We start from the raw sequence: 12,365 nt of genomic DNA on the forward strand, positions 1-12,365 counted from the left end.
CTGATTGGCGTAACCGGGAGTCATTACCGCCGACGTGAATAACAATCTTACTGTATTTACGTTTATCCTTAGCCAGCAGTTTCAAATAAGACTCAATGTCGCCCGCTCTGGCCCCAGGGATGCACTTAACTATGGCCGCTGGCTTCGCTAAATTCGCTGGTTTCTCAAAATGATAACACATACAGAGACACTGTAACACATACAGAGACACTGTAACACATACAGAGACACTGTAACACACACATAGACACTGTAACACACACAGAGAGACAGTATTTGTGCTGTGTTTTCAGTGAAGTACCTGCAGTGTTTGTGTTTGTGTTTCCGCAGTGACAGATGTTGGCCTGGACGTTCTGCAGACGCTGGTTAACAGACCCTTTGCAGACTTCACGGTGGTGTACAGACGCATCCAGTGCATCATTAAGAAGTAAAAAAACAATATTGTTTTTGTGAATATATATTTGCTTTTTTTTATATTGTCTTTTCTTTTTTACTTATTGTTTGCATTTATAATTTCTCTTTCTTTCCTGTTGTGTCTGTTTATTATGTTTTGTGTTCCAGCTGTTAACAGAATGTCTTGGTTGTTTCAGCCTGACCTCAGTGGCAGTCTGCCGTCATTTATCAGAATCAGAATCAGAAATACTTTATTGATCCATGAAGGGAAAGGGAAATTCTTTTGTCACAGTTGCACACTTGTCAAGGTAGATAGATAAAGACTATATAATATAAGAGTATAAATAGAATATATAAACACAAATATAAAGGTGTGTGGGTATATACAATATTTAGATTATTAAGAATTATTATGGTGAACCAAAAAGTACTAGTTAATAAATAGCAGCAGAGAATATTGTACATTAATTATTGAACAGGTAATACTGCACAGAAAATAGATAACATGGTCTAGTTTAATGACAGACTGTCAGACACTTAACGGGAGGAGATATAAAGTTTGACGGCCACAGGCAGGAATGACTCCCTGTGGTTCTCTGTGGTGCATTTTGGGGTAATGAGTCTTGCACTGAAAGTGGGGGTGGCTGTGGCTCAGGAGGTAGAGCAGGTTGCCCGTTAATCGGAAGGTCGCTGGTTCAATCCGGCGGTTCAATCCTTGGCTCTTCCAGGCTGCATGTCAAAGTGTCCTTGGGCAAGATACCGAACCCCGAATTGCCTCCGGTGGCTGAGTGTATGAATGTGTGTGAATGCAAATGTAGTGTAAAAGCGCTTTGAGTGGTCGAAAAGACTAGTAAGACGCTATACAAGTATGGAGCATTTACATTTACAAACAGCATGATGTGATTTAGAAGAGCTCACTGACAGTTTATTGTTTGCTGCTGTGAAATGAATGTATGAGAACAAGTACCATGCATCCATCCATCCATCTTCATCCGCTTAACCGGGGTCGGGTCGTGCGGGCAGCAGCTCCTGCAGGGGACCCCAAACATCTCTTTCCCGAGCCACATTAACCAGCTCTGACTGGGGGATCCTGAGGCGTACCCAGGTCAGTGTGGAGATATAATCTCTCCACCTAGTCCTCGGTCTTCCCCGAGGCCTCCTCCCAGTTGGATGTGCCTGGAACACCTCCCTAGGGAGGCGTCCAGGAGGCATCCTTACCGGATGCCCAAACCACCTCAACTGGCTCCTTTCGACGCAAAGGAGCAGCGACTCTACTCTGAGCTCCTCGCGGATGGCTGAGCTTTTCACCATCCGCCTGACCACACCCATTTCGGCCGCTCTCTTTTCGTCACAACAGTGTGGTAAAGCGAGTGCCAGTCTCCCCTCACTCGTGAACAAGACCCCGAGGTACTTGAACTCCTTCACTTGGGGTAAGGACTCATTCCCTAACTGGAGTTGGCACTCCACAGGTTTCCTGATGAGAACCACGGCCACAGATTTAGAGGTGCTAATCCTCATCCCAACCGCTTCGCACTCTGCTGCAAACCGATCCAGTGAGAGCTGAAGGTCACGGACCAATGATGCCATCAGGACCAAATCATCTGCAAAAAGCAGTGACGAGATTCCAAACTCACCGAGCTGCAACCCCTCCTCACCACGACTACGCCTCGATATCCTGTCCATAAATATCACAAACAGGATTGGTGACAAAGCGCAGCCCTGGTGAAGGCCAACCCTCACCTGGAAAGAGTCCGACTTACTGCCGAGTACTCGGACACAGCTCTCGCTTTGGGTGTACAGGAATTGGATAGCCCTGAGAAGGGCCCCCCTTACCCCATACTCCCGCAGCACCTCCCACAGTATCTCCCGGGGGACCCGGTCATACGCCTTCTCCAGATCTACAAAACACATGTAGACTGGATGGGCATATTCTCAAGCCCACTCCAGGATCCTTGTGAGAGGAAAGAGCTGGTCCGTTGTTCCACGACCAGGACGAAAACCACATTGTTCCTCTGCAATCTGAGGTTCAACTATCGGCAGAACCTCCTTTCCAGCACCTTGGAGTAGACTTTACCGGGGAGGCTGAGAAGTGTGATGCCCCTGTAATTGGCACACACTCTCTGGTCCCTCTTTTTGAACAGGGGAACCACCACCCCAGTCTGCCACTCCTTGAGCACTGTACCCAACTTCCACGCAATGTTGAAGAGACGTGTCATCCAAGACAGCCCCTTCACACCCAAAGCTTTTAGCATTTCTGGGCAGATCTCATCAATCCCTGGGGCTTTGCCACTGTGGAGTTGTTTGACTACCTCAGTGACTTCCACCAGGAAAATTGACCAGAGAAACCCCCATCAGCCTCCAGCTCTGTCTCTACTAGAGAGGGCGTGTCAGTCAGATTAAGTTCCTGAATTTGAGTTCCTCAAAGTGTTCCTTCCACCGCCCAAATACCTCCCCAGTTGAGGTCAACAGGGTCCCAACCTTACTGTACACAGCTTGGATGGTTCCCCGCTTCCCCCTCCTGAGATAGCGGACAGTTCTCCAGAAGCACTTTGGTGCCGACTGAAAGTCCTTCTCCATGTCTTCTCCGAACTTCTCCCACACCCGCTGCTTTGCATCTGCCGCAGCAGAGGCTGCAGCCTTTCGGGCCTGTCTGTACCTTGCAAATTAGGGACCCTCCAGAGTCCTCCGAGACAACAAATCCCGGAAGGCCTCCTTCTTTAGTCGGGCGGCTTCCCTGACCATCGGTGTCCACCACGGTGTTCAAGGGTTACCGCCCCTTGAGGCACCTAAGACCTTGAGACCACAGCTTCCCGCTGCGGCTTCAGTAATAGAAACTTTGAACATTGCCCACTCAGGTTCAATGTCTCCAACCTCCACAGGGATGCCAGAAAAGCTCTGCCGGAGGTTACTACCCATTTGGGCTTACCGGGTCTGTCCAGAGTCTTCCCCCACCCCCTGACCCAACTTACCACCAGATGGTGATCAGTTGACAGCTCCGCCCCTATCTTCACTCGAGTGTCCAAACATGTGTCCAAACATGCGGCCTGAAATCAGATAAAACAATCCCTGGTCTGTAAAGGCCCCTGACCTTCATCGTCACCCATGTGGCAGCGCACCCAACCCCTGTGGATCTTCCTATGGATGGTGGGTCCAAAGGATGGAGAGGGGGGTGCCATGTTGCTGTTTCGGGCTGTGCCCGGCCGGGCTCCGTGGGAAACCCAACCAACAGGCGCTCCTGGGCGAGCCCTCCCTCTGGGCCTGGCTCCAGACGGGGACCCCGGGCTTCCTCCAGGCAGGGTCTCTCCTCCTCTTCCTTGATTTTTCATAAAGGGGTCTTTATGAACCATTCTCAGTCTGGCCCCTCACCTGGAACCACTTTGCCTTGGGAGATCCTACCATGAGCACTAGGCTCCAGACAACACAGCCTCCAGGCTCACAGGGGCACGCAAACCTCTCCACCATGACAAGGTGATGGTCCCCGGAGAGAACATGTTCTGTTGTTTTATTTTACTTCACATAATAAAAAGTGCAGCCCAAAGAAAAGATCAGAGAATGCAGGACGTTGCATTGTTATTGACCACAAAATGAGAATGTGTTGACTTTATGCCTATGTGAGGTGAAAGTTGTCTCTGCCACGGTGGACCGGGTTCTAAGTTCACAACAGCTGAACAGGATTAAATGAAGGACAACAAAATGTTTAAAGGATCTAATCCCAAACTCAGCAGCTCAGAATGTATTGGAGCATTTTCAGCAGGAAAGAGGTGATTCTTTATTCATCATTTTAAATGTTTTAATGATTTCTCTTCCTCCTCCTCAGGTTGACGCTGACACGTCTAAATCCAGATCAGGTTGGTCTCAGTTTCCAGCAGGGTTCAGGTCTCCAGTTTGAGTTTAGGAACCTTACCTTCGCTGGAGACCTTGAGCGGGAAGTCAACCTGCGTTTGTGGAGAGAATTTCAGTACGTATGAAACCTCAAATTGACTTTTAGCCAGTTCACATACTTTACTCCTGCAGCTGTGACGTTTGTATTGAAGTCATTATTTTACACTCTCCAGTACAGTTTGAGGTTCAGTTTAATAAAGTGATTTAGAGGAGATTCTTCTCAGATCAGTAATAATCTACCAACACATGATCACTCACATAAATCAATGAATATCCAGTAAAACCTAAAAATCTTCCTCTTTGTCATGAGGAATCCGCTGATAAATCATGAACCTGATGATAAAAAAGTTTTTAATTAATAATCCATCAGTGTTGCAGCCTGAGAGGAAACACTCTACCAAACTCCATTAGAAATATCTGCAGATTGAACACGTCCTGCACATGGTCAAGCTGTAAAATGTTCCTTTGAACAAACCCTGAGGACGTTCAGCTAACAGAGCATCAGCTCATCACTGGAGGATCTCACCTGTTGGTTTTCTGTCGCAGTCTTGACGCAGGAAGTATAGCGTTCGGAGGAGCAGGCGTGAGCGCCACCATCGGAGTGAAACTGAGCCGAAACCAACAAGGACGTCTGAGCATTGAGATACCAAACTGTGTTTTCACAGCTGATGTCATCCTCACACAGTCTACCGGCTGGATCGGGTAAGACAAGACTAAGACCAGGTCTAGATTTAGACCAGGACAGTTGGTGTTTGGGTTATGATGACACCCAGACCTGCAGGCTGGCATGGTGTTTCCTGTGTTTAGGAGTTAAGGCTTTGTTACGTTAGTGGAAACACATCGACAGGGAAACAGTTTCTGACACAACACCGCTATGATTACTGACGAACTGATTAATATTAATGCATTAAATATCATCTGACTAAAGAGTGACTTTAATGGAACATCCTGACCTCAGCTCTGCAGGGATCTGGTCTTAAAGCATGTCGACCTGATGGTGGCGCTAGGTGTTAGAAGTTCCTATGTTCATCATGAGAAAAACCTTGGTCTGAACCTCAGTGGAGGACAGACTGACACAGACCCAGATCCTCATTAAAACCACCACCTGGTCTCTGTGAAACCAGGTCTGCTACATCAGCTGATCAGTGACTGAAATGGTTCTCTTGTTGCTTTTTAGGCATCTGGTGGACGTACTCAGACCAGTTCTCCGGAACCTTTTCAACACCCAGGTTTGTTCCACCTCCAGTCTTTAACAGCTAAACCAGGTCTGCGTGAGTCTGCATGCTTTCCTCTGGAAAAACTAAATCCTAAATCTGTATGTTCAGATGCACAGGTGTGATGTTTCAGACTGAAACATTTATTTGAAGTACTTCTACGCAGATTAGAGTTCTGCAGAGCTGAGGATGAAGTTAGAGTCTCTCAGGCAGCAGAAACTTCTGTATCTCTTCCCAGCATGTAGCAAGGTGAACAGGCTGTGGCTGGGTCGGTACTGTCCTCACTGATATCACTGATGCTCGGGAGATGGGTACCAAGGATCTTCTGAGCAGTTTGAATTACCCGCTGCAGAGCCCTCTGGTCCTGGGCCGTGCACATTCCATGTTAGTGATGTTTCCAGTCAGGATGCTTTCTGTTGCGCCTCTGGAAAAGCTGACAAGAACTTGCCGTGGGAATTTGGCCTTCTTAAGCTTCCTCAAGAAATCCAGTTGTTTCTGAGCTTGTGAGATGACCATATCAGGTTCTCTGTGATGCTGATTCACAGGAACCTGAAACTGTTCACCTGCTCCACCTCAGCTCCACTGATGTACACAGGAGTGTGTCTTTATCTCCTTAGTTTTGCTGACGTTGAGCAGTAGGTTTTTCTCTGAGCACCACTCTGAAAGATTATGAATTTCCTCCCGAGATGAAGTCTCATTGTTGTTTCAAACCCAGAAGAGGATGGTGTTGTTGCCACCACAGGAGTTTTTTCCATGTCGGGGGATGCAGTCGTGGGTGTACAGCGTGAACAGGAGGGGGCTGAGCACACAGCCCCGGGGGGCTCCGGTGGTGAGCACTAGAGTGGAGGAGGTTCAATTTCAATTCAATTCAATTCAATTCATTTTATTTATATAGCGCCAAATCACAACAACAGTTATCTCACAGCGCTTTTCATAAAGAGCAGGTCTAGACCGTACTCTGTGATGATATTTACAGAAGCCCAACAGTTCCCACCAAGAGCAGCACTAGGAGACAGAGGCAAGGAAAAACTTCCTTTAAGAGGCAGAAACCTCGAGCAGAACCATGACTCATGGTGGGCGACCATCTGCCTCCACCGGTTGGGGTGAAGGAGAGAGAGAGAGAGAGAGAGAGAGAGAGAGAGAGAGAGAGATGTAAGGAGAGAGAGAGAGAGAGAGAGAGATGTAAGAGAGAGAGAGAGAGAGAGAGAGAGAGAGGGAGAGATGTAAGGAGAGAGAGAGAGAGAGGGTGAGAGAGGGAGAGGGAGAGATGTAAGGAGAGAGAGAGAGAGAGAGGGATGTAAGGATTTGATTTTGATTTTCAAAACCCTTTTTAATTACAATATACACAATAACTATTACAAACTGCCAAACAACATCATTAATTTAAAGACCAATAAAAAATCTTAAAAGATAGAAAACAGCAACTCTTCTTCAACAATTTCACAAAGGACCTTATTTAGACACCATCTTACCTCAAAGGATAAAAAATCATGCATTAATCTATAATAATGATAATCAATCAAAATCCTAGATTTGACTAATTTTATAAAAATTGCTACCAAACTGTTACAAACATTTTGCTCAATTTTTTCTTTCCTTGTGGTATAAATCACCATTTTTGCCTGACCTATCAAGAAATTCAACAATTGACACTTATGATGAAATTTCTTCACATATTTAAATCCACAAATAAACACTTTCATTGAAAAAAACTCATTAAAAGAATCAAAAAGTTTTCTCAAAATATCAAATAAAGGTTTTAACCTCCCACAGTGCATAAAAGCATGAAAAATAGTCTCTTTTTCCAAACAAAAAGGGCAGCCTTCAGTCACTTCAGAATTGATCAAGGAGACGAATGCATTTACTGCAATAGCACCATGTAACACTCTCCACTGTAAATCCCCAGTTTTTTGATTAATGGTGACTTATACAAGGCTCTCCATTCTGGCTTTTCATCGACAGCAAGATTAAGTATATTTCGCCATGGTGTATCACACTTGTTATCTAAACATTTCTTATTAAAAACTTTTACACAAACCTTGTACAATTCTTTCCCAAGTACAACATTTGAACCCACAATCATTATTTCTTTACAATGTAAAAACATGCTGTTGTGTTCTCCCAAAATGGGAGAAATACCCAACTTCGGAAAAGGGTCTTTACAATCAGGGTTTATTAACCCCTGTGAGTAATGATCCAGCAGATCTGTCTCTTCCTCAGTGAGGGCCGATCTCCACTTTTCAAGTGCTTTTTCTACTATACGGCATGATTTGAGTCCTAGATGCTCAGCAATCGCGGTCACATTCCTAAAAGCAGGTCCTGCTATTTGATGTAGATGACCAATTTCTGTCAGCTTGGCGTTACACAAAGTCCTTTCTGGTATGGCAAAAGAAAACTCACGTGATAAATCCAAACGTGAGCCACCGACCAATGGTTCTCAAAGTAGCCAAAACAGAGAAGCAACATTGCTTTCCCTACTTTTCTTAAACAGAGACCAAACTTTTAATAAGTTACGATAAAAAACTGGACAATTAGATATTTTCAGTCTTTGAGAGTCCAACCAGAATAAAGTTTTGTCCAGTCCTAGCCCTTCGATATTCCGGAGGATCGCACAGGCAGCCGCCATCCAACTGGACTCTGAGGAGCACTTCAAAAGTCTCTGTACGTATTGCAGACGAAATGCAGCCGTTCTGCTCTGCAAGTGTATCAACCCAAGTCCTCCTTCGTCTTTTGATAAATACAACACACTTTTTGATACCCAGTGCATTCTGTCCCAGAAGAAATCGATTAACATTGACTGGATTTTCGTCAGTACATCCACTGGGGGGGATCTATACAGGCTAGGCGGTGTAAAAGTGCAGAGGCAACCAGATTGTTTATGATCAAAATTCTGCCTTTATAGGAAATTTTAGGGAGTAAAAACCTCCACTTATCCAGTCGCCCTTTGATCTTTTCAACAGTGCCTTCAAAATTCTTTTTTACAACATTTTCATCTCCTACAAAGACTCCTAGATATTTAAAACCATCTCTTGTCCAGTTTAGTCCATCAGGAACCCTTGGTTCACCTTTTGGCCATTTTCCAACTAGTATGGCTTCACTTTTTTCCCAGTTAACCTTTGCTGAAGAAAGAGTTTTAAAATCATCTATGATCTTCAACATCACATTGACATCGTTGGGTTCACTGATTATGACAATGACATCATCAGCGTATGCTGATAACTTAAAAACAGTAGCACAATTTGGCATACACAGTCCACACACATTAGATCTTAGTTTTTTTAACAGGGGTTCTATGGCTAAGGTGTACAACATGCCTGACAGCGCACAGCCTTGTCTGACACCCCTGTAGACACTAAATGGAGAGCATAAGTCACCATTAATCTTTAATATACTCTCAACGCCACAATACATCATCTTAATCACTTCAATAAACTCCGAACTAAAACCAAAGGCTTTTAAAACACTCCATAAATAAATATGCTCGACTCTGTCGAAAGCCTTCTCTTGATCGATTGATATCATACCAAAATCTACGTTAAAAATTTTTCCACAGTAAAAAATATCTCTGATAAAAGAAACATTATCAAAGATTCTCCTTCCTGGTACGCAATATGACTGATCTGGATGAATAATCGATTCAATGACTTCCCCCAATCTGATTGCCAAAGCTTTAGACAATATTTTATAGGCATTTTATAGGCTTTTTTAGGCAATAAAGTAATAATTGCTCTACGGCAGCTTCTAGGCAGTTGTCCATCTGCCCGACTCTCATTAAAAACTGTTAATAATTCTGGACCTATTTCTACCCAAAAAGATTTATAAAATTCAGTTGTAATGCCATCGATACCTGGTGCTTTTCCATTTTCCATTCTTTTAAGGGCATTTTCGAGCTCAACTAAACTCAAAGTTCTACTAATTTCCTCATTTGCATTTTTAGTTATCTGAGGTAAATTTTCAAAAAAATTCAAATTGTCATCTTGCTCTTCAGAAATTTCACTTTTGTACAACTCTTTGTAAAAAAGTACAACTCTCTTCCTAATATCTGAGGGATTTGTCAACAAATCCCCTTCTTCGGACTGCAAGGCATGAATGAACTTTTTCTGTCCATTCTTTTTTTCTAGACTGAAAAAGAATTTAGAAGGAGCATCCATTAATTCTGCACTTTGAAAACGGGATCTAATGATAGCACCTTGTGTTGCACAGCCTAGCATGTCAGATAATATTTTTTTTTCTTTTTTATGTGCTCTATATGGGTGGCATCTTTTGTGGACTCTGCAAGCTCTTGTAGCTTCATCAACTCTTCTTCTAACATACTCATTGAGGTATTTCTGTCTCTTGTGGCGTTGTGAGTATATTGTTGACACAATTGTTTGATTTGTATTTTAACAAAATCCCACCACTGCTGCAATGTTAAGAAAGATGACTTCATAGCTTTAGCATTTGTCCAGAACTCTTTAAAAACTTCTCTAAAAAAAAAGTCAGATAATAAATTATTGTTAAAATGCCAATAAGCACTTTTTGATTTGACAAAACTTTTTGCTACAACACATTTTATCAAGCTGTGATCGGAAAAACAAACCGGACTTATTGAACATTCTCTAAACATGCTTAATTGATGCTTAAATCCATAGAATCTATCAAGCCTTGCCAGCGATAACTGATTTTCATGAGCATGAGCCCAAGTATACTGTCTCTGTATACCATGGAAATTCCTCCATATATCAATTATGCTATGAGACTTTTTCATTTGAATTAGCCTCTTTCTGGATTGCATGTGTGGTTCAACATGATTTCGATCTATGACATTTTCAGTACAATTAAAATCCCCTCCTAACATTAAAAAATCATCATTATAACACTCATTTAAAACATCATCCAAAGTGTTCAAAAATATCATTCTTTCCAATGCCATAGTTGGAGCGTATACACAGACAAAAACAAAAGAACTATTTTCAAATACAGACAATACAATACAATAAAATCTTTTGAAAATAACACTGCAACTCCACCACTCAATGAGGTATGATGGCTTAAAATCACTAATCCATCAAATTCTTTTACCCAGTCTACAGCATTTGATACATCAGTATGTGTCTCTTGTAAAAACAACACATCAATTTTCTTATATTTCATTAATTCAAAAACTTGAGCTCTCTTCTTAAAATCTCTTGCTCCATTAACATTCAAGGAAGCAAAATGTATTTCCCCCATAAAGGATAAAGAAAGAGAGCAAAAGAAACAAAGCCATAAAAGATGCCTCAATTTACCCATTCTAGCTGTTTTCACTGAGCCCGCCTGACTGACTACTTAATTTCATAATAATTTTCTTAAGACGGTAAACCTCTTGATTAGTGAAACAACTTTCACTTCTAAAAATCTTTACCTTCTCGATAAACTGTATTATGTCTGGAAAATACTCCTCTAGTTTGACTTTTTTCACATTTTTTGTTATTTTCAAAAATGACTTAATATCCACAACAGTGTACGTTCGGCTAGAGAAACCACTTTGGGGCAGACTAGCAGTGACACTACATTCTGAAATGTCACTTTCGCTCTCAGTGTCAGTCTGGCTCATATGAATGCCATCTATTCTTTTTGCTTTTTTTTCAGCAGGGCATTCCAACAACTTCCTTTTTGGGGGGATTTTAAAGAGACATTCTTCATCTCCCAACACAGAATCACCATCTTCTGGATTTACCATAGCCTTGTCTTCACTGTTACTGCCATCATCTGAATCAACAACTGCTTGTTCTATCCTCTGGGAACATATACCCTCTTTCTCCCCAGCTGCAGCTACACCGACTTTTCCACAATCTCAGAAACCTTCTCTACCACTTTAGGAGCAACCGACGCCCTGCTTGGACCCGGCATCTCCTCAACAACTGTAGCGATTTCATTCTGCACTTCATTTGCACTTTCTGAAGCAACAGTTAATGCAGTTTTATTTACGTTTTCCTCTCTTTTTGGACAACCACGAATAAGGTGTCCATTTTCACCGCAACCAAAACACCTCATTGTATTAGTTGTAGCATATATCACGTAATTAAATTCTTCATGTCGAAAATTTAGAGTCAGATCAAGTTCCTCAACGTTATCTTTCAGTACCATATAAACATAACGCCTGAAAGACACCACATGTTTCAACAACGATGACTTACTTCCAATCAAAATCATCTTAATGGGAGAGACCAGTTTCCCATACCTCGAGAGCATTCCAACCAGAACTTCGTTCTTGATGAACGGCGGCACGTTAGATAACGTTACTCTCTTAGATGGCGTAGAGAGAGGTAGCACTGAGGTAAAAATACCACCAATCTCTACACCACTCTCCACCAACAAGTTCGCCAATTCGATCGTCTTAACGAACAAAACAATCGCGTTGTTCATTCGCGACGCCGATAAAACATTCTCATGACCAACTACTGCACTCACCGCTAAACTACACTCCTCTATACTTGCAGTAGCATCGATTTTCACACCGTGACGCCTCGTTAGAAACTCCAAACTTTCCGCACCGGGAGCTGCCATTCTCCCAGTACACCGACTGGGAGTCAAACTCACCCAAAACTAACCACCTTCCTCACCAATATTCCCTAAAACCCCAATTATAAATACCAAAAAACAATTACCAAAGATAGAAAAGGGTAGAAAAAGTTTTTCAAACACTCGTACCTTTCACCGCCGTCACACACTCTCCACGCACCTCACTCACTCAACGCATGCGCACACACAGAGAGAGAGAGAGAGAGAGAGATGTAAGGAGAGAGAGAGGGGAGGGAGGCAGCCTACACAATATACACACAGAGGTACAGACAGTGAAGGTAATGTTGCTATAGACTAAATGAAAAATGGTACAGATATTTATAATAGTGTTAA

At 42.9% G+C, this 12,365-nt stretch overlaps 1 protein-coding gene across 1 annotated transcript in view; it reads left to right on the forward strand.

Moving 5' to 3' along the window:
- LOC119896035 (phospholipid transfer protein-like) overlaps positions 1–12,365 on the forward strand; it is a 35,949-nt gene that overhangs the window by 9,065 nt on the left and 14,519 nt on the right. Inside the window, exons 3-6 of the mRNA XM_038709511.1 lie at positions 331–427; positions 4,211–4,351; positions 4,822–4,977; positions 5,453–5,504. Of these exons, the coding sequence (XP_038565439.1) occupies positions 331–427; positions 4,211–4,351; positions 4,822–4,977; positions 5,453–5,504 (446 nt within the window). The remainder of the gene's footprint in view (positions 1–330; positions 428–4,210; positions 4,352–4,821; positions 4,978–5,452; positions 5,505–12,365) is intronic.

This window comes from Micropterus salmoides, unplaced genomic scaffold, assembly GCF_014851395.1.
Source record: "Micropterus salmoides isolate LMB-PRFRI ecotype aquatic unplaced genomic scaffold, ASM1485139v1 Ms_hic_scaffold_10, whole genome shotgun sequence".
Classification (NCBI taxonomy): Eukaryota; Metazoa; Chordata; class Actinopteri; order Centrarchiformes; family Centrarchidae; genus Micropterus; species Micropterus salmoides.